The sequence below is a fragment of the Octopus sinensis genome, linkage group LG1, assembly GCF_006345805.1.
Source record: "Octopus sinensis linkage group LG1, ASM634580v1, whole genome shotgun sequence".
Taxonomy (NCBI): domain Eukaryota; kingdom Metazoa; phylum Mollusca; class Cephalopoda; order Octopoda; family Octopodidae; genus Octopus; species Octopus sinensis.
In genome coordinates this window covers 170,234,227-170,255,309 of record NC_042997.1, presented here as the reverse complement: position 1 = coordinate 170,255,309, position 21,083 = coordinate 170,234,227, and the positions used below count along the sequence as shown (strand labels likewise).

Here is a 21,083-nt window from a genome sequence, read left to right as displayed (position 1 = left end):
ATTTTAAACTTTGAACTTTTTTATTTCCCCCTTTTTCCAGAAAATATTTTGCCTAAACCTACTGGCCTTTCAATAAAAGGATGAACTACAATTAATTGAGTCAACCACACTTATGAGATCCTGGATGGTTGATCAAAAATGTCAACATTTGCTGGATTTAAATGCTAAAGACACGAAACAGTAAATTAGTTACAGTAAACATCTAATAATATAGTTTAGTAAGGCTTTTTGTTTTGTTTTGTTTTTTTGCCAGTGGCACCTTTCACTTCTGTGGAAAGTAAGGAAAATGTCAACATGACCTAGTGGATAAGAAGTTGGGGCTTAAAGTTGAAAGCAGAAGAAGCAGATTTAAATTCCAGTTGTCAGCTGTAATTTCCTTTTGTGCAAAAGCCATTCATTGTGGATATTAAATAAAATGACGCAGTCGTAACCTATTTAACATAACTTTGATAAAAGTGTAAAAATTTTTTTTTTAAATGACATCTGGATTTTATATGCATCTTGACTATAAAGGAGGGGAAAATGAAATATTGTGACATTCATGCCTTTCCCAAGTGTAGAGACTTTAATTAAAAAAAAAAAATCAAAATCAGAATATAAAACCCACCAAGTTTGCCAAGAACTTATTACTGCACCATTGCCTGTCTCCGTAAAAAGAATAATTGCTTGTTCCTTAGGTACAAACTTACATGAGAAAGAGAATAAAATTTTATAAAAGCCCTGTATTTAATAACTTAAGTGAATTAGCCCCAAGAGGAAATCAGAATTAGGTTGGAGTCTCAATTTCCTAAGTGTTGGCCTCATGCTCTAAAGTTCTATCAATAATATGTCTAATAGAACCTAAAAGAAAAATATAAATGAACCATCCTTTAAATGTACTTTAAACTTATTTTAACTCCTCACACTAACACCCACACCCCCACACCCCACCCGGCCCAAAAAAAAGGAAGAAAACAAGGAAATAAAGCATTTATTCTACTCTTTTACTTTTTTCAGTCATGACTTTGGCCATGCCATGAGACCAGCTTGAAGGGTTTTAATCCAATCAGCTCCAATACTTATTTTCCCTCTTAAACCTGGTACTTATTCTATCAGTCAATTTTTGGTGAACTGCTAAGTTATGGGGAAGTAAACAAACAGTGGGGAGAGGGGAAAACACACACACACAAAAAAAATTTCCATCTATGAAATCAATTCACAAAGCTATAGAGGCTGTAGAAGACACTTGCCCATGGTGCCACAGCATAGCACCTTGGGCAAGTGTCAATATATATTTTACTAAAACTGGTCCTGACTTACAAAATAAACACTTTTGGTTTCTGACATAAAATAAATTATCAGCAGTATTATATCATCATCAATGTTTTAATGTATATCCTTTCATATTTGGAATGAAGTAGAAATAGCTAGCAATACAGTATTTCAGTTCAGTATTGTCACATAGATAAGAAATAATGGTTTTTCTCAAATCTTTATAGCTTATATACTTTACTTAAATCATTCCAGCTTTGCCTCAATTGTGGGTTACCAACACACCAACACACTACAACTAAATGCTGTCTGCTTATTTTGCTAACAACAGCCTCTACTATTTTCAACTAGCTACTTGCATACCACTTCTACCAATGCCTGTCCAACTCTGTATATCAGCACCCCACTCCCAAGAACCTACACTAACTACCACTATACCCATTTCTTCCTTTCTAGGACATTGGCCCTCTGGAATTCCCTTTCCAACCATGTTTTTTCCAACAAATGTCAACATGTACATGTTCAAATTAAGCACCAACTGTATCAATCTCACATCATGTCTAAAAAGGCTTGTAAAGACCATGCTCACAGCCCTTTCTGACTAAACCTTAAATAAATAATTTTGAACAAATTTTCACTCAGCATGTATCGTCTATTTATATCTCGTGCCTGTACCAATATCATCCTCTCCCCTAATACGCATCAGTCAATGTCTTTGATGCCCTAGTCACTTTCTCAACTCGCATGCACTCAACCTTTATAGTAAATTAATGTTAATTGATGTACTGTTTACCCAGTACCAATGATCAACTCACAATTGTGGGAAAACACATAGCAAATTACGTTCCTAAAATATGGAACACTCTTACAAATAGCTATGTGAATATCTCGTTCCACTTTGAGCTTCAAAACCAAATTATATTTCTAACACAGAACTATTTTTTCAACATAAAAATAAGTTAATTCCCCCCACCAACTTTGTGAAGAATAATTGATATTCTTGGTTAGTAATAAATAAAAATACCTTAACTGGATTTGAAACCAGAACTAGTCTTTTAAGTATATATTTTTTTTTTTTTTTTTATTTAAATGTACACAGAACTTCAATGCTCTTAAACTTGTTCTGAAGTCCAAAGGACTGTGATATTTGAAGGTGGTTACACAATAAATCAATGGAAATACAATGTAAGACAAAAAGATGCTAAACTAAATTACATAATATATCATTAGCTTTTTGCCAACATTGTATGTAATAAGAAAGATGTTATAGTTGTATTCTGTAGCAGAATCATCATCATCATCATTGTTTAACATCTGTTTTCCATGCTGGCATGGGTTGGACGGTTCGACCGGGTTCTGGGGAGCCAGGAGGCTGCGCCAGGCTCCAGTCTGATTTTGCCGAATATAACATTGAAATGAAATACAATTAACACAGCAGTAATTTATTTAAAGTGGAGGCGCATGGCTTAGTGGTTAGGGTGTCAGCACCATAATCATAAGATTGTGGTTTCGATTCCTGGACCAGGCAATGCGTTGTTCTTGAGCAAAACACTTCATTTCACATTGCTCTTGCTCAGTCCACTCAGCGGGCAAAAATGAGTAACACTGCAATGGACTGGCGTCCCCTCCAGCTAGGAAACACATACGCCATAGAAACTGGGAAACCGAGCCCTTGAGCCTTGGCTACGCTTTAAAATAGGCGCAAAAAATTTTTTTTTTAAAAGCATGGCTGTGTGGTTAAGAAGCTTGCTTCACAACAATGTGAACTTGGGTTCAATCCCACAGCATTGCACCTTGGGCATGTGTGTTCTACCACACAGCCTTCATACCTAACATAAGAACTATTAAATAACTTCCTTTGTTGTTTAGCCCTAGATCAATGCTGCTTGCTTGAGTTGATTAATTATCAAAGACATTCTGGGTTTTGTAAATATCGAGAACTACATTACCTAATGTGCTGTGCCCCTTTCATTTTCTGAAGGTGGGAGGGTGTGATTTAAGAGAGATATGGTTTCTATTTCTAGCAGGTTTAACAAACACAAAGAGGCCATTCCATTGGTTTATCAAGTTTATTTTAAGTAAGTTCTAACTTACAGTAAATTACAAAATTTCTGACATTAAAATATAATAGCCCATTAATCAGAAAAGGGATTTATTGAGGAAGAAGAATAAACATGGAAAAAAAAATGGTTTAGTTTCCTATCTTCACCACCACCAGTGTTTTAACATGTATATTATTTTTTTCTAAGACATGGGTTTGGTGAGTATATAGAGCAGCGAATCATTTTTTCTCGGATTTGCATCATCTTGTTTGTGAGGTCCAATATCATGCAAGCCAACTCCACTATTTCCTCAATTGCTTTTAGTTTACAATTTTTTAAATAAAAATTAGCATAAACAGAAAACTGCAACATTTTTCATACATCATTATGGCTATCAAATTAATTAACAATACAAAATATGAGCCCACCACCACACCAACTTCATAAATCAGTAACTAATTAACTGTATATATATATATATATATTATAATATATGAACAAATCAAAGTTCACATTAACAAAATATAAAGATAAAATCTTTTATCTGAAAGTCAAGTTCAAATGTGTAAAAAGAAATTTTTTCCTGGAAATCTTGTTAAGGATAGTTTGAGGGAAGATATACAAAAAAGGTATCGCCTTGAAGATAAATCTATTGTATGCTATTGTATATTTTATTCAATGACAGTAACAGACAAGAGAAAGATAGCACAATTAGAAAGAATGTAACTAATTTTAAGAATCAACTGACATTTACTCTTCTTATTCCAAAGCCCACTTTATTTTTTATGTAACTCATAGAAATGAGTCACATTAACAAAGAATATATTGATGAATAGCATTCATGCTTTTCTCAAGAGTTAAACTTAGAACACACCACCTTTCCACACTTCTACCCACATTTCAAAAGAAACATTTTTTTTTTAATACTAACAGCTAAGAAACTCCGCAAGAAATATCTAGTCCATTGCTAGGTTTTACTTTGGATTTTCTTTTCCTACACGGCCTCAAATCTTTCTATCATGTTGGCAGCTTAACTTCTCCAGTTGATAACTTACAGAACAAAGCAATTTAACCCTTTATCTACAAACTGACTCAGCTCACTGGGAGCTTACCTTTTACTGCCTGGCTCTTCCAGCCAATCTGGAAAATATCAAGTTCCACTGAATTCCAAAGGGGAATTGAGAAAATGATACCAGCATACATATAGAGTGGAATGAAACAGCATATCAGAAGAGTTTCTTTTTGGTGAGGTATATAGTACTTTTATGTAAAGATAGGTTAGAGACCCTAGTGTATTACCGGTATCTGGTTTATAAAATCAAGAAGATGAAAGAATATACTAATTTCAATTAGGATTACTCTTTTACTCTTTTACTTGTTTCAGTCATTTGACTGCGGCCATGCTGGAGCACCACTTTTAATCGAGCAACTCGACACCGGGACTTATTCTTTTGTAAGCCCAGTAATTATTCTATCGGTCTCTTTTGCCGAACCGCTAGTAACGGGGACATAACACACCAGCATCGGTTGTCAAGCAATGCTAGGGGGACAAACACAGACACACAAACACACACACGCATATATTACATATATACGACGGGCTTCTTTCAGTTTCCGTCTACCAATCCACTCACAAGGCTTTGGTCGGCCCGAGGCTATAGTAGAGGACACCTGCCCAAGGTGCCACGCAGTGGGAATGAACCCGAAACCATGTGGTTGGTAAACAAGCTACTTACCACACAGCCACTCCTGTGGGGAAAATATAAACATAACACACATAATTATAAGACATAAAGCAAATAATCTCACTTGGCTCTTTACTATCAACACCATTATCTTTGAGTTAAATTTAATTAATAATGCTAATATTGATTTCTAAAATAAACAGTTTCATGGATGTTAGGAGATAGGTCTAGTTGATGAAATTAACCCCAGTACATAAATGGCACTTATTTTATCGATCCTGGAAGAGATGTAAAGCAAATGCTAATAATGCATTGTTGTGACATTCTAACATTTTTATAAATGAGTGAAGATGCGTGGCTTAGTGATTAATGTATACGGCTCACAATCATAAGGTCAGGAGTTCAATTCCAGGTGGAACATTGTATCCTCATGTAAGACACTTAATTTTAGCATTGCTCCAGTCCACTCAGCTGCCAAAAACGAGTAGTACCTGTAATTTAAAGGGCCGGCCTTGTCACATTCTGTGTCGCACTGAATCTCCCTGAGAACTACATTAAGAGTACATGTGTCTGTGGAGTGTCTGAGCAGGATACCCTCTTGATTGAATCAACTGGAACCCTCATCATCATAACCAACAGGCTACCAGTCATAAATGAATATTTAGGCTTTTCCTCATACCCAAGAGAACTTCACAAGCATCAACATAAGATGATGCATTATTGAAAACATCAGTTCTGATTAAACTCTCTTAATCTATTATATACTAGCAGTATAGCCCAGCGTTGCTCGGATTTGTTTTCTTTTCGACCCTTTAGAATTGGAATTTTTGAAAAGTAAAAATTTTGCATTATGTAGCTTTAAGTGAACATTTTTCTGGTTGAAATGCACCGAAAAATGGTGACACAGCAGTCAAAAGATCGTAAAAAATAGGGATTTTCATAGAAAAAAAGCACCTTTTTGATGTAAATAATTTTTGGTCTTAACATGGTCCGATTTGAATTTTTTCTTCTACGGAATGAAGAGCAAGCCTTCTTCTATCATACTCTCAGTTTTGGTCAACTTGTGCTACAGGGTCTCGGAGGAGATAATGTTGGTTGAAGGCTACCAAACCTGCCACACACACACAGACAACTCCAGCTTTATATATATAGATTACAAAAAAATTGGAAGCCATCAAAAACAGAATTCTCTACATCATAACAGACTACTACAACAGTGACTGTCAATTAGACAAGAAGACTGTATTCCAATTTGTAGGTATGGCTGTTTAGTTAAGTTTGTGGTGCAAACCTGTGCTTTAGATCATGGTATGACACTTTGGTCAAAGTGCCTTCTATCTTAGGTTCAGGTTGATCAATGTTTTCCAAGTAAAATTTGGATGAACGGAAACAGTGCAAAAGCCTGTAGTATGAGAGTGTTGTGTTTGTGTGTCAACAAGATAAAATCAATACATCAACCAAACAAAATACGGTGTCACTCATCATTAGAAATGCAGTGAAAATGCTATCTACTTTTATCTTGCCAATCCCCAAAGGTCACAAAACTTCCACTGTAGATCTGCATCCATATGAAACTCCTTTCACACTTATATGTCCCCAGTGCAAATCAACCAGGTATGTAAGTTTAAATATCAGCTACATCAACCTCATGAAGGAAACCTCTATACATGCTGAGAGAGAGAGAGAGAGAGAGACACACACACACAGTCTCTATGCAAACAGTTGGCCAGCTTGAAATAGTAATGAAATTCCTTCAAATCACACCTTGTTGTCTTAAAACAGGATGGATATGTTAGACAAAGAAGTTGTACATATACAAAAAGACAAGATGATCAAGAATGAAATAATTTTTTATCCTAAGTTTGACCTAGAATTTAATGCTTTTGTAACCATATTTCTGTTAAAACACTGTCTTTATATTACATTTATATATTTGTTTTGCAAGATTTTTGATGTGAAATCGTGTGTTGAAACAGATATTGTTGTATTTAGGAATGGTCATTTTGCCAGTTTAGCCAATAAAAACACACGCACTATATATTTGGTGTTACTTTGCTTCAGCGTTATTCATTTTTTACATTAATCTTAATCTTACTTCAGCCAGAGTTCTTTCGTCACACTCCTGTGACCTCATCAGTAGTCCTTTGCTTTGAACTTTCTTATTTGTGTGTCTCTCCTTACTAAGGGTCTTTATAAAATATGAAAATAATGAAGAATTTAGCAAAATAACTTATGGCATTGTTAAGCTGGTGTTGGACATCCTCTAAAGTATCATAAATATTGCCCTTCCCTCTTGACTGGAAAATATGAAAAATAAATCCCACAAATATCTAGAAACTTCAGAAACAATACTCCAGAACATTACTAGAATAGTATCATAAAAAAATATAAGATCACTAACAACCACTTAATTGAGATAATCACTAAACATCGCCACATTAAAAGCACCCAACACACATTGTAAAGGGATTGGTATTAAGAAGGGCATTCAGCCATAGAAACCAATCCAAATCAGACTGAAACTTGATGCAACTCTCCAGCTTGCCAGCTCTGGTTATCACCCAACCCATACCAGCATGGAAAACAGACATTAAATGATGATGATGATGATGACAATGACACCAAGTCTTAAAAAAAAAATCCAGATTCTCAGTGTTGGATTACCTCAAGGAAGTCTCTAAAAGATTATTCAAACTACGAGGAATAGCAGCAAAATCTCCTTCAAATCAAAGCCTGTTGTCTTAAACGAAAGACACTTTTATTAAAGTACACACAAACCACAAATAAATGAGAGTATCATGGCTGGAACACTTTTGACCATAGGTCAACTCAATTAAAAATGATTATGGGCAAAGTAAAAACAAAATACACTTTGCATTCATAAGGGATTGTTAAAGCTGCAATTACATATAGTAATGAGTTTACTGAGTACTCTATTCACCCTTACAAATTAATTGGCTTCATGCTGTGTGTCAAAAAAAACAAAATATTAGTTTGTAGCATGGAAAGATAAACAAGTCTACAACCCAGTTTTGGGTCCATGTCAAAACTGATCAACTTCATTCATAAGTCTGGTAAGAGAAAGAAGAATGTCATATTTTCCTGCTTTCTGGTTTTAGAAATTGCAGTCTGTATGTAAAAGAATTCTCATTATCATTATATTGACAGTAATAGCACTGAAGATAGAGAGCTGAACTGTAATGATACGCAATTTTGCTCAGTGTCTCAAATTCTGACAGGACCAACTTAATTTCCTATAAATTTAGTAACCCTTTCACTATGAAATTAAACTTCATGGTTATTTCAGTAATGATGTTAACTAACTACTAGTGAATAGAATTGGTATTTTCTGCAAGTTACACTGCCTCAGTAAGCTTTCCATATCTCAACAGAATATAGTTTTAAACAGGACATTCCTCAACAACAGATAAAACTGCTTTTCACATGTAAGGGGTAAAAAAATTTTGAGTGGATATATCAGAATGCTACAATGAAATGGTTAAACACTAAAGACTAGGTGATACTCTGGAGTCTTGTCAACTGAAGTATATACAAAGTACGTAAAAAAAAATATACATCCAATAATGAGAGATTTAAGGAAATAAAAAGTTCAGGGTCTACAAACACAATATCAAACTGTATCCTCACTCGCTTTCCTACATGACTCCATTACTACAACAGTCTTTTCCATTTGCTAATTCTATACCACCTCCACTTAATCTCACATTCTCCTCTTACCACCCTCTCCCAATATCCATCTAGAATTCTTTTCCACTAGAGTATGTCTCAAGACTTCATGCCCTGTCTATTTTCACCTCCAGCCAACATTCTGCAACAAGTCAAATAAGCTAAATGTTGACTACGATTAAGGCATTCCACTTAGTATGCAATTTAGTCTCAAGTGCCAATATTAGGTGGACTTCTTGACGCTTCACAGAACATAATAAATATAGTATATTATTATTATACCCCATATACCTTGTAATTGGGAAGTGCAAATTATTGTGTATTGAATTTAAGGGAGTAAGCGAGGTGTATAGCAAGTAATGAGGTAAGAATGCAAAATTTATTGAATAATCAGTTACAACAAAGTATATCATCAACATTATTTAATGTCCGTTTTCCATGCTAGCATGGGTTGGACAGTTCCAGGAGGCTGCACCAGGCTCCAGTCTGATCTTGCAGTGTTTCTACAGCTGGATGCCCTTCCTAATGCCAACCACTCCATGAATGTAGTGGGTGCTTTTTACATGCCACTGGCACAGGTGCCAGGGGAGACTGGCAACGGCCATGATCGGTTGGTGGTTTTTATGTGCCACCGACACGAAAGCCAGTCAAGGCGACGCTGGCATCGGCCACATACAGATGGTGTTTTTTACATGCCACCAGCACAGGTGCCAGGGTAGGCTGGCAATAGCCACGAACAATTGGTGCTTTTTACGTGCCATATATATATATATATATATATATATATATCAAAAAGAGAGAGAGAGAGAGAAACTTAGTTACTCAGTTCTCTTTAAATCCTTGCTCTCTCCTGCCAGCAGGACAACTGCTACTATCCTCAACTGGGTGCTCTGGTTGCTGCTGTTGAGTGAAAATCCTGTCTTTATGGATCTGAGAGATCCATCTATTGGACAGTTTATTACATGGTCTGGGGTTTGAGAAGTTTTGGCAGAACACCAACACTATGAAGTTACTGGTTAGCTTTAATACATGGGTGAACCATTTCAGATCCTCAGATTCTTGCCTGGAGACCACAGGAAAAAATGTTTTCCTACATCACATACAGAGAGCTTTGTTTACATAATCTTCTTCCACCCACTCCTCCAAATACATCTTCCTGAGCTGTTCTCTGAAATTATTTACTACCAACAACTCTTTATCTATTTCCCTTCCTGTCACTCTTCTCCAAAGTTATCAACTTCTTAGTTCTTGCACTCTTCCCACAGAAATATTGCATATACAGAAACAGAATCTTTTGCTATACTCAACTCTACATCTACATCCCTTACTCACATACCTGACCAACAGACAGACAGTCCAAGCATTCCTAATCTCTTCCTTGCCGCCAAATCCAAACTCTACCGCCAGTTATCACACCCTACTTATATAATATGTAGCTAGAACCTTCAATGTTGCCACAAATGCTAAGCCTCCTTCACTAAGGATCTCTTCAGGCAAATGAACATTTTTAAGAAGCAAAAATACAATGTGATGCTTGTAACGGAGTATAGTACTAACACATCTGGGGTGAAACTGCAGCCATACACAAATATCCTAGACTGCAACAAAAACAAAAAAAGGCAACCCAACTAATTGGCATCATGAAGTCACTGATAAACAAACACCAATCTCTGACCTACAAACAAGCAGCCTTTCTACTGTCTTTTTTTGTACTGCTACTATAGTGGTTTCTGTTCTTTGGAGCTGATCTTGTACCAACTTCGATCAGACATTTCTGACTCACTCATCTCTACCCTCCTTGTTATCCAAATTCTGTTCACTATCCTTGCCCATCCACTAACCACTTCATTCAGCCCCTCATTCTTGCAACGGCGGTCCTCTGGAAGTTCTTTCTTGTGCATGCATACCACTCCCCACAGCTGTTGACCAACGAATTTTCAAGAAGAACTGGATGCATGTTGATATCAACAGTTTCGGTGAAAACGCAAAGGTTATAAACACGGTCCCCTTCATAGAAACCAAACTAGTTGTGTGTGTGTGTGTGTGTGTGATAAAATAAAAACAGAGTGAGGTGAGAGGTGTGTAAGTTTAAGCGGTCAAAAGACACTGCACTGAACATGAATAACTTAACAGGTAGGAGAGAGAACTATGATATATTTAGAGCAAAGCATAAGAAATGACACTACACACACGAATGTATATATATATATATATATATATATATGTGTGTGTGTGTATGAGTGTGTGCGCGCAGCCAGTATTAAAAACCCAACAGGAATGCTGTGGACAGATAAGTGAAGCGACAAGGTGAAAAAGACAGGTATATATATGAGTCATTGTAAACTACTTTACAGAGGAACAGGTCGACGGATTAAATAAAATTAAATACTAAAATAAAACAGTTTGTTAGCTTCAGCCGGTACATTTCGTATATATTTAGATATACAATTTGTGGTAATCGATATATAAAACGAGCTATCATGAGACTGTAATATAGTACTTTATTTTTATTTATATATATTGGGTCTGGGGTGTCATTGTTTTAATGCACTATTAATTAACATACTCCCCGGTTCGATTTCCACTCATTTTTTCTAAAATTTTCGTTGCTTTTTTGCAATGTGTGTGTGTGTGCTCGCGCTTACACACACACACACACAAAATACGTGCGGCTAGCTGGGGGCTGGGATGCCTAGCGTGATAGGCCGGAGGGAATTTATCAATAGAGTCTATTTCAAAAACTCAAATACTCTTGAACGAACAAAAGAATTAGGCTTTAAATATGTATATATGAATGCCTCATAAACGAAAATAACATATTTGCATTATCTATATATTTAACAGGGATAGATGTTGTCTGATCCAAATTTTAGCCAACTCCACCAAATTGTTTTCTAGTATAGATGACAAAAAAATCTTGTATAGGTTTTTTTTTTTTTTTGTTTGTATAGAAAACCAGAATTCCTGAATCTGGTCACTGAATCTATTACACTGAATCAACCAGCACTGCCCTTGATAAATTTCGACTTGAGAGGCATTATCAAATATGCACATGCATGTTATTTGTTTCTTTAGAAAATTTAATGACATTTCGTGTTTGATAATGTTTTCTGATTTGTATTTTCTTCTAAGTTTACTACAGAAGTATGACAGATCACGTACACTAAAAAAAAACAAAACATAATTCATGACCAAACACAAAAGTTTTTTGTTTAGTCTCTGGTCAAGCCTGAGTGATCAGATCTACACTCTAAAATGTTCCAGTCGTGCCCATCCCAATTTTGAAAACTGGGACTGGTATTTCTCTAGAACTACACTGTCCAACATGGTCTTCCTCTTTTACGATGGTAGGGTGTGATATGAGACAATTTGGTCGATATTTCGGCAGGTTGAGCAATCAATCACATAGAGGCTACTTTACTGGCTCCAAAATAAAATCAATAAATCAAAATCTATAAAAAAAATAATGTAAGATTGAGATCTGTTGCAAAGTGTCTAAGGTTACGAAACTGTTCCAAACCAATTATCATTATCTTAATAGTAATGTATACACTCACGGGCACACATACATAGTTTGTGGATATGCATACAAACAATTAAGACTCGAGCCAACGTGGTAGCCACTAATACTCGTTCGATCTACTAGAAATAGTAGTCGAATTTCCACTAAAATCATATTCTACCATCTTGAAAAAATATGTTTATTTGTTAGTGCAGCCCTGCGTGTACAATGCTTGAGAAAAGACGTGATGGTAACGGTTGGAACGTCTTTGATTACAGGTCTCGACAATCAGAACTGACCTAGGGCTAAATAACGTCAGAAAATAGTTTAACAGCGATGTCACACATGAATACATGCGTTTATAAGAGAGAAGGGAAAATACTAATCGCTTGTTAAATATTAACTACCATCAAAAATCTTGCCATGGACCGTAATGTCGACCGAATCTGGACTGACCTGGAGCCAAACAAAACTATCACCACCACGTTCATCAAAGCTTTCTGCTACCATGTTACAAATTTAAACTGTTTAAAAGTTGAAGTGAACCTTCATTAGCGAAAGGGTGATATAATTTTTTCCTTCAATGTAAAAGCAGTCAGAAAGAGAAGAGGTGTCGTGTGACTAACCAGGTAAGTGCGTGAGGAGAGATAGATAGATATAATTTCCACTATATCACCGACCAACCGTCTCACATGGCTCTGTTCAATTATATACCTTTAATTGCCGAGTGAGAGCCGGAGAAATTTTGATATGGAGAAATTGTGTTAGATCGACGATAACGATTACAATTTAATTACGTAAATAGATAAACAAATATTAGATTTTAAAAAAAAGGCAATTTTCTTATTGATTATCTATCAATTCTATTGAATTTCAAACTAAAGCAGAAGTGGATTGATACAAATATAATGTTTGATAAATACGCTTAAAGCTATTGACTGATAAACGATATTATATATATATATATCGAAGTAAAATATGTGAGGAGAGAACCAAGGCACTTTCGCTTTTCTTTGTCGGTTTGTATTTTATTCTTTCACTTAGTATTTTCATCATTTTCCAACACACGATTTTACAATAGAAGAAATGAATAGAATACCGAAATACAACAATATTGGTGTAACCTGAAATTATCTGAGAACTACTGATAAAGTGACAGTTGGAATTGACGAGATAATTTAAAAGGTGTGTTTTTTGCTTTTTTGGTTCTTTTTGTGCGTGTGTGTTGCTAATATTTAAAATGAACAAGGACAATTTTATTAAAGGAAGTTTCACTTGAATCGAATCAGTAGATAACTACTATTTATATTTTTATTGGTTAGGCTTTCCAGAGTAGAAGGATAAAAAAAAATCAACCCCCACAAAATGTAACAACAAAATAATAAGAATAACCAGCTTTATGGAGAACCGCAAAGTTTGTTATGTTGAGGTGAGGCTGAAGAAAAACAAGATCCAAAAAGGTGCTGAATGTTTTGTTTATAATGGGGAAAAACATGATGTTAAAAAAGAGAGTGAGCGAAAGAGATGAACAATACTGGCTAGCTAAATGTATGAGAAAAATAATAAATAATGATAAATACCTCTCCTCGTCGAGATTGATCAGCCGGGCGACATATCAAAGCAGTGTCCCCTATGATTACAGCACAATCCTCAATGAAACAACCTTCCGGGTAGTTGTTGCTAGCAGCAAGATATACTACATTTATTCTACGTTTCTTCAGTGCTTCGGCCAGCCTATTCTGTTCACTCTGAAGTTTTTCTAAATTCAACTTTACCGTTGAATCAATACTTCTTATTTTTTCCACGAGAGCCTCCGTAACAGGCCTCATCAGGACACGGGAATATTCAAACGACATGGCGCAAGTGTTCCTCTCAAAACTAAAGTCGCCTTACGTTGACAAGTGGAGTAGTTATTTGATGGCTTGTGTGTTGTCGATAGTCAAGCAGACTAACGGAGTTTATAGATGGAAGTTGGGATAATAACTTGACGAGACTGTCTTCTACACAAGCCTAAAGCCGTATGTCGATTGTTTAGGAGAGGACGGAGAAACGGACGGGCAAGACTACTCTGTCTACAGCAGCTGTAATTGTAGTAGTGGCTGGTGCGAGGCGGAGGGGCAGTGACAGAGTAAAACATACAAGGTGGCTGTGAGAGCGTAGGCGGAGCGAGTGAGAGAGTGTTTTCTATAGAAGATCTATTACGAGAAGGTACTGTTTAGCATGATAACAGCTCATAAGAACAGATAGAAAACATATAGAAACTAGGGTGGGAGATCAGGGTCAGAAACAGTATTCGTATTTTTTAAAAAGCCTTTAATCCGAATACAGAAATGTATGTGTGCAGCAGCGCTAATTGATTTTTAAAGTTTATAACAACAGGAAAAATAGAATGGAAATATAAATTTAAAAAAAACGATTATATAGGGCAACTTTGATAGCATTTTTTAAAATTATTATTATTACCTTTGTTTTTTATTAGTGCTCTTGCAGTTTGATCGGTTTGTGGACAGTAAACAAGAAATAAAGCGGGAACAACCGAAGAACTATTATTCAGTTCATGTAGGAGTGAATAAATTACTAAAGAGATAGAGAAAGGAGCTGTAGAGTTATACGCGTCTTGAGAATGTCCAAAATACACTGGTGTGTTAGTGTGGTCTACCATATGTCCGATCTTCCATGGATATTTTTGGTCCTAAAATACATCAATTCAGTAGTAATACACTTTATTACTGACATTTTGACTAGATAACTATGAATTATTTTAACAAAATGTGTGTACATGAAATACACATTATGTATTTTGTATAACAGATAATAAAAAAATTAAAATAAAAAATTTATTGCCTCATAACGTAAAGTTTATTCAATAAAGAAAGAATGGGTAGGGTCTTTAGTTTTTTCAGGGTGGCAAGTTTGACGAAAATATGGAATACCAGATAAAATACCTTGGATTACTGCGTTTGATGTTATTTTATACATATAGCGATTAAAGCAATGATTTATTAAATTCTAATAAGAATCCAGAGCAGCATCGGAGTTTGTGCATGCATGTAATAAAGATGTGCGATGGTGTATGCATGTAATTTGTCATTTATACCTGTCTGTATCGATGACAGCATGCACATGCGAGAAAGTGTTCTTTTGCAGTATCTAGCGATAGTAACAAGCCATATTAAGTGAGAACCACTTCACATAATTCATGTCTTACTATTCCTTCTTAGCGATCTCGAGCGACAACCTGTCAAGCTAGTGATAACGAAAGAAAACTTGAATGTATGAGAGAGAGAGGGTGAATTTGAGAATGTCTTTATTGCAGGGGAGAGGGTAGACGCTGCGGAGGAAAGACAAGCTCTAAAGAAAGAATGTAAAAGTAGCTCTTTCTATAAATTTTTCAAGAATCTCTTGTGCTTCTCCAAAAATGTATAAAATTCGCCATTCACAAAAATGTGAAAGTGGGAAAGACAAATTGTTTTCGTTTGTCTGCGTATTCTACACAGCTAGAAGCTGTAAAAGTCGATTAACTTATATTTTATTTTTTCCAATCCGAAATGAATGGACGATAAAGTTTGGTCCCATCAAATTCCAAATTCAAATCCTACTGGTTGTTCGTATTACATTTCATTTTCCCAGCTTGATAAAATAAATACAAATTAATATATTACCACCACCAACCCTGCAAAATTTGCCCTCGATGATGATGATGATAGATAGATAGATACCAATATTTGAATTAACAGAGATAAAAAAAAATAGAATAAATTTTTTAAAGGCGCAGAAGTGGCTGTGTGATATCTTGCTTACCAACCACATATTTGTGGCACCATGGGCAAGTGTCGTCTACTATAACCTCAGGCCAACCAAAGCCTTGTGAGGAGATTTGGTAGACGGAAACTGAAAGAACCCCTTTGTATATAATATGTATATATATATATGTATGTATGTATGTATTTGTGTGTTTGTCCCCTCACCATCACTTGACAATGGATGTTAGTGTGTTTACATCCACATAAATTAACAGTTCAGCAAAAGAGACCAATAGAATAAGTACTAGGGTTACAAAGAATAAGTCCTGGGGTCGATTTGTTCAACTAAAGGCAGTGCTCCAGCATGGCTACAGTCAAATGATTGAAGCAAATAAAAGTAAAAGAAAAAGTGTTAATTTGGGAGATTTCCTAGCAAGTCAAGCTGTAGGTAAAACTGAAGGCTAGCTTTTTAATATCTAGTTGAATACATTTTTACATTTTTACCATATCCTGAACGCCTTACTTCCCTGGGCATGGACACATTGAAACTCCGACGTCTGGCAGCTGACCTGGCAGACACCCATAAAATTATCAACCATCACACAAACAATAACTCTGAGCACCTCTTCAAAATCCACCCATCTAACACCCGTGGACATATTTACAAAGTCAGAAAACAGCATAGCTCCCATGACTTCAGGAAACATTTTTTCACTCTGAGAGTTGCTGAAGCGTGGAACAAACTGCCGGCATCGGTTGTTAGTTGTCGGAGCACTGCATCCTTCAAGACTTCCATGCTTCCTGAGATTCGCCAACACTACACTTGATTTTCTCCCCTCCATACACACACAAGCATGTTCACTTTCCAGACATTTCTACATTACTGCATGTACTTTATATGCACTTTCTGACAAGTTGTGGTGCACCTGAGCACTGTATACAATAATTTCATTATTATTTTTATTATTATTCACCTGTAACAAAATTTTTATTTATTTATTTTTTATCAATTAAAGTTATTTCCTATTTGCTTCAAACTTTACTTTTGTGGTCTTGACATCAATATTTTGAAACTAACCTATTTTCCATTACATTTCAGACAGATTCAGTGCTCACTTGCTGAAGCAGAAATATCATTATAGCACATTTTCTGCTCAAAGCCATAGATTTGCTTGTCACTTACTTGACCGTAACCACTTGAGCATGTCCCATAGTAGCTGACAATATGTGCATCTCTGATGTTGAGCAAGAGTGGTTGGGGGGGGTGATCCTTCTTGAGCCATGCCTGGCTCATAAGGGCCGGTTTCCCGGTTTCCTTGGCGTATAGGTTCCCCACCTGGACAGGACGCCGGTCTGTTGCAGGTGAGCTGCAAGATGCAGGAAGAAAGAGTGAGAGAAAATTGTGGCGAAAGAGTCAGCAGAAGTTCGCCCATTACCTTCTGCCAGAGCCACATAAAACTTAGGTGTATCAGTCATAAACACACACATCACCCAGTCTGAGATTCGAACCCACGATCCCTCAACCACGAGTCCACTTCTCTAAACACTAGGCCATGTGCCTCCACAAGCAAGAGTGTTTGGGAAACATCATAGCCATGTGCTGAGAGGGATTCTTTGGGGCTTGAATAAATGTAATAAAAGCAAAATTTGAAGAAATTATTAGCCATTTTTCATACTTTCTAGTGGTTTGCAAATAGGAAACAACAGTTGCTACCCAAGGACAAATATGTTACACAGTGTTATTCATAACCCTAATGTTCTTGAAAGAGCCATGAATATATCAGCTGTCAATTGTTACTATTTCATCAGACCGGTAATAAAAAACAATAAACATCCAGTCAAATAAATTATCTAAATAAAAAATTAATTGTTAACTTTGTCTTTTGAACTGAATAAGACCATTAACAATAACTTTTTTTTATTATTTTTTATTACCCACAAGGGGCTAACGAAGGGAGGACAATACAATCTGATTTTGGAATCAGATGAGCGAATGATTATACAAAAAAAAGTGACATTAAAAATTTTACAAAAATAAGAAAATATAATAAAATCGAATGGTAGGGCAAACTGGAAGACATTACAGATGGAGTGGGGGCGGGTTTACATCGGACCCCACGAGCCCCGCCTCGCCACTGATACCTGAGATACATCCTGTGTCGCATTCATGAAGTTCCATCCACACGCAACATCCGTGCTACATTCTTCCATCGATTTTCAAACATTTTCACAGTCAGGCATTTTCTCTCTAGCCCTATTTTTCCTTTTAAGGTGAAAGGTGAAGTAATTCACCAATTCAGGGCCAGAGATGAAAGTACCTGACTTTAACCCTTTCAGCCTCGTTCTCCAAATTACCTTTTTATTAATATCAAAATGTGTATAGTGCCAGACAATCAACAAAGAAGTAATCAATCTGCATCATGTTACAACTTGCATCCAAATCCATGACTCTTAACTCTCAAGTTGTCTGATCAATTTAGAAAAGAAATGAGTAAAGCAGCATGCAAACACTTTGATGCTCTATGCAGTAAAAATTGACAAATGATGTTTTTGTTATGTTAGATTCAACTTCTGCTCTAAAAATAGCTAGGAGAGAGGGAACCTCTTCCAGACTGATTTTCTGCATTGGTTGCTGGCATAGCTTATATATGGTTAAAAAAGTTCAGTTCCCAGTCACATGATTTCAGATTCAGTCCCTCTACAGAGCACCTTGAAGGGCAGCAGTAACAGTGGTGGTGGTGGTGCTGGTGGTGTGACAGCAGCAGGGGTGGGTGCTGGTGGCAGTGGTGGAAGCAGTAGTGGTGGTGGCAGCAGCAACAGCAGCAGAAGTGGTGTTGATGGTGGTGGTAGTGGTGGCATTAATCAACCAGAGCTGTAGTAGAAGACACCCATTGAAGTGTCACACAGTGAGACTGAACCCAAAACCATGTGCTAATGAAGTAAACTTATTAAACACACATCCATACCTGCATCTACAAAATATGGAAAGCTTCATGAATTTGCATGTCATCCTTGCACAGGAACTATACTAATCTTCTCTGTATCTTTACTATTTTACAATATGTACTGCAAAAACAAGAAGCATGAATTTTCTATTTATTCAAGCTTACAATGAAAGGAACATTTGTGAGCAGACTCAATAATAATAATAATGAAATTATTGTATACAGTGCTCAGGTGCACCACAACGTGTCAAAAGTGCGTATAAAGCATATGCAGTAATGTACAAATGCCTGGAAAGTGAACAGTGCATGAGTCAGATACATGCTTGCATGTGTATGGAGGGGAGAAAATCAGGTGTAGTGTTGGCGAATCTCAGGAAGCATGGAAGCTTTGAAGGATGCAGTGCTCTGATAACTTAAGAAAAACAACAGCTTGAAGAGCAACTTCTAAAAGGTACCAACATTTGACCATTTATTCCTGCTACAGATGAAGATCTACAAACCCAAGTTAATAAAAAAAAACCCAGCTACAACATGCACAGCCCAGTATCTCTGCTACTAAGACAGCAAAGTTGGAATCTCCATTGAGAGAAAAACTGAGAGATGCAAATAATAATCCTTTCTACTATAGGCATAAGGCCTAAAATTTTAGAGAAGGGGGCTAGTCAATTACATCAACCCCAGTGCAAAACTGGTACTTATTTTATCAACTCCAGAGAATTCTGAGGTTCATATTTTCCTTATCCGGTTGCAATATTCTTTAGTGACATGTGTCTAATTACAAGTACCATCGTAAGATATGTTTCCATCTACCCCTTGGTATCTGTAACATTCCTCATCAGATATAGGATAAACAGTTAGTCATTGGAGATGCTGCTTGTCTGGTTTACAGTTTTTCCTCTTTTCGCAACCATATAGCAACATTTATCCTGACCAAATACCAGCCCTATATCCTTTGAAAATGTTGTAACCAGGTCCTAGTACTTTTTTCATCTCATTCATACTCTTAGCATGCAGTTTCAAGCCATCCACAAAGAAGCAGTGTGTAATTTGGTATTTCTGCTTTCTTGTGAGCCAGTGAGATACCCTTCAGACTTCCTCAACATGAATGACAAGGGGTTTACTGAGAGTATGAGCAGCATCACAGAGAGGCTGTCTCCTTGAAATATACTTCTGTGATACTGTATTTTATCATTGATAATACAATTACTCCTTGTATTTAACTTCAAGATGGTGACTCACAATGAAGTCAGGTCAGCTATGTCTTTGACTATGCTCTCTGAAATTTTAGCATGCCAAAGGGTTTTTAACATCAATGAGTTGGGGAGTCAAAGGCTTTCTTGTAGTCCAGCCACATTGAAACTAGATTCCTCCTTTGCTCCTGCACCTCTGGCATTACAGTTTTGTTTATCTACAGTTGCTCGGAACATCCCCAGACTCTCTTCTTCCTAGCTGCTTGTTCTGCTGTGATGATGTTATTACTTTCACTATAGTCTTGGAGGAATAGGTTTAAACACGCTGTATATGTTTTATACATTAAGTTCTGGCATGCAATTGACTGGTAGTTTTTTTGCCATGTAAGTGGTTCAGCTTTTGAGGATCAGTTTTGTCTCTGCCAGTGCTAACCAGTGTGGTATGCTACTGTTCTCATTAAGAGCTTGCTGGTACAGATTGATATGATATGGCCAGTAGAAGGTTGGCTTCTTGTATCAGTACCCAACAATCAAGTCTCTTCCATGTGCTTTTCCACTCTAAAGTTTCTGGATTACAGTCACAAGAGTATTACCATCAATATTGTATGTCTTGGATTCAATGGAGAGACAATAATTACTTCAATTTTCTTTCAGCCACAGAGCTTCTTTTTGCTTCAGATTTTCTTCCAGAAGAAGTCTATATTTTCTCATGCAGGAGCTTCTATGATATTTATTGCTTTTCTTCTCATGTCTATGTATACTGCTGCCTGGTTCCAGTTGAATTTTTTGTTTATTGTTTTTTCTTTTGATTATTCTCCTCTGATGTTGGAGTTTCTCACTGACAACATTTAGCTCCTGCTTGAGGGTGATCAGTTTGCAATTGAGTGTTCTCTTGTGTGTGTGTGTGTGTCTGAGTGAGTGTGTGTGTATGTGTGTGTGCGTGCGTGCGTGCTCACACATGCATGCATTCATGTTACTGTCTCCTCATCTTTGCCTTCACATTATTGATATCATTCCAATCTCTGAGACATTTCTAGC

General features: G+C 36.4%; 1 protein-coding gene and 1 non-coding gene across 2 annotated transcripts in view; both read right to left on the bottom strand.

Annotated features, from left to right (window-relative positions):
- The window catches only part of LOC115214628 (N(G),N(G)-dimethylarginine dimethylaminohydrolase 1), a 92,709-nt gene extending 78,375 nt beyond the window's left edge, over positions 1-14,334 (bottom strand). Inside the window, exon 1 of the mRNA XM_029783756.2 lies at positions 13,748-14,334. Coding sequence (XP_029639616.1) covers positions 13,748-14,023 — 276 coding nt within the window. The 5' untranslated portion in view covers positions 14,024-14,334. The remainder of the gene's footprint in view (positions 1-13,747) is intronic.
- Positions 14,335-18,885: 4,551 nt separating this feature from the next.
- LOC115220500 lies at positions 18,886-18,988 on the bottom strand. The gene has a single exon (XR_003882546.1). It is a non-coding gene; the product is annotated as a U6 spliceosomal RNA (small nuclear RNA).
- Between the last annotated feature and the right edge of the window lie 2,095 nt (positions 18,989-21,083).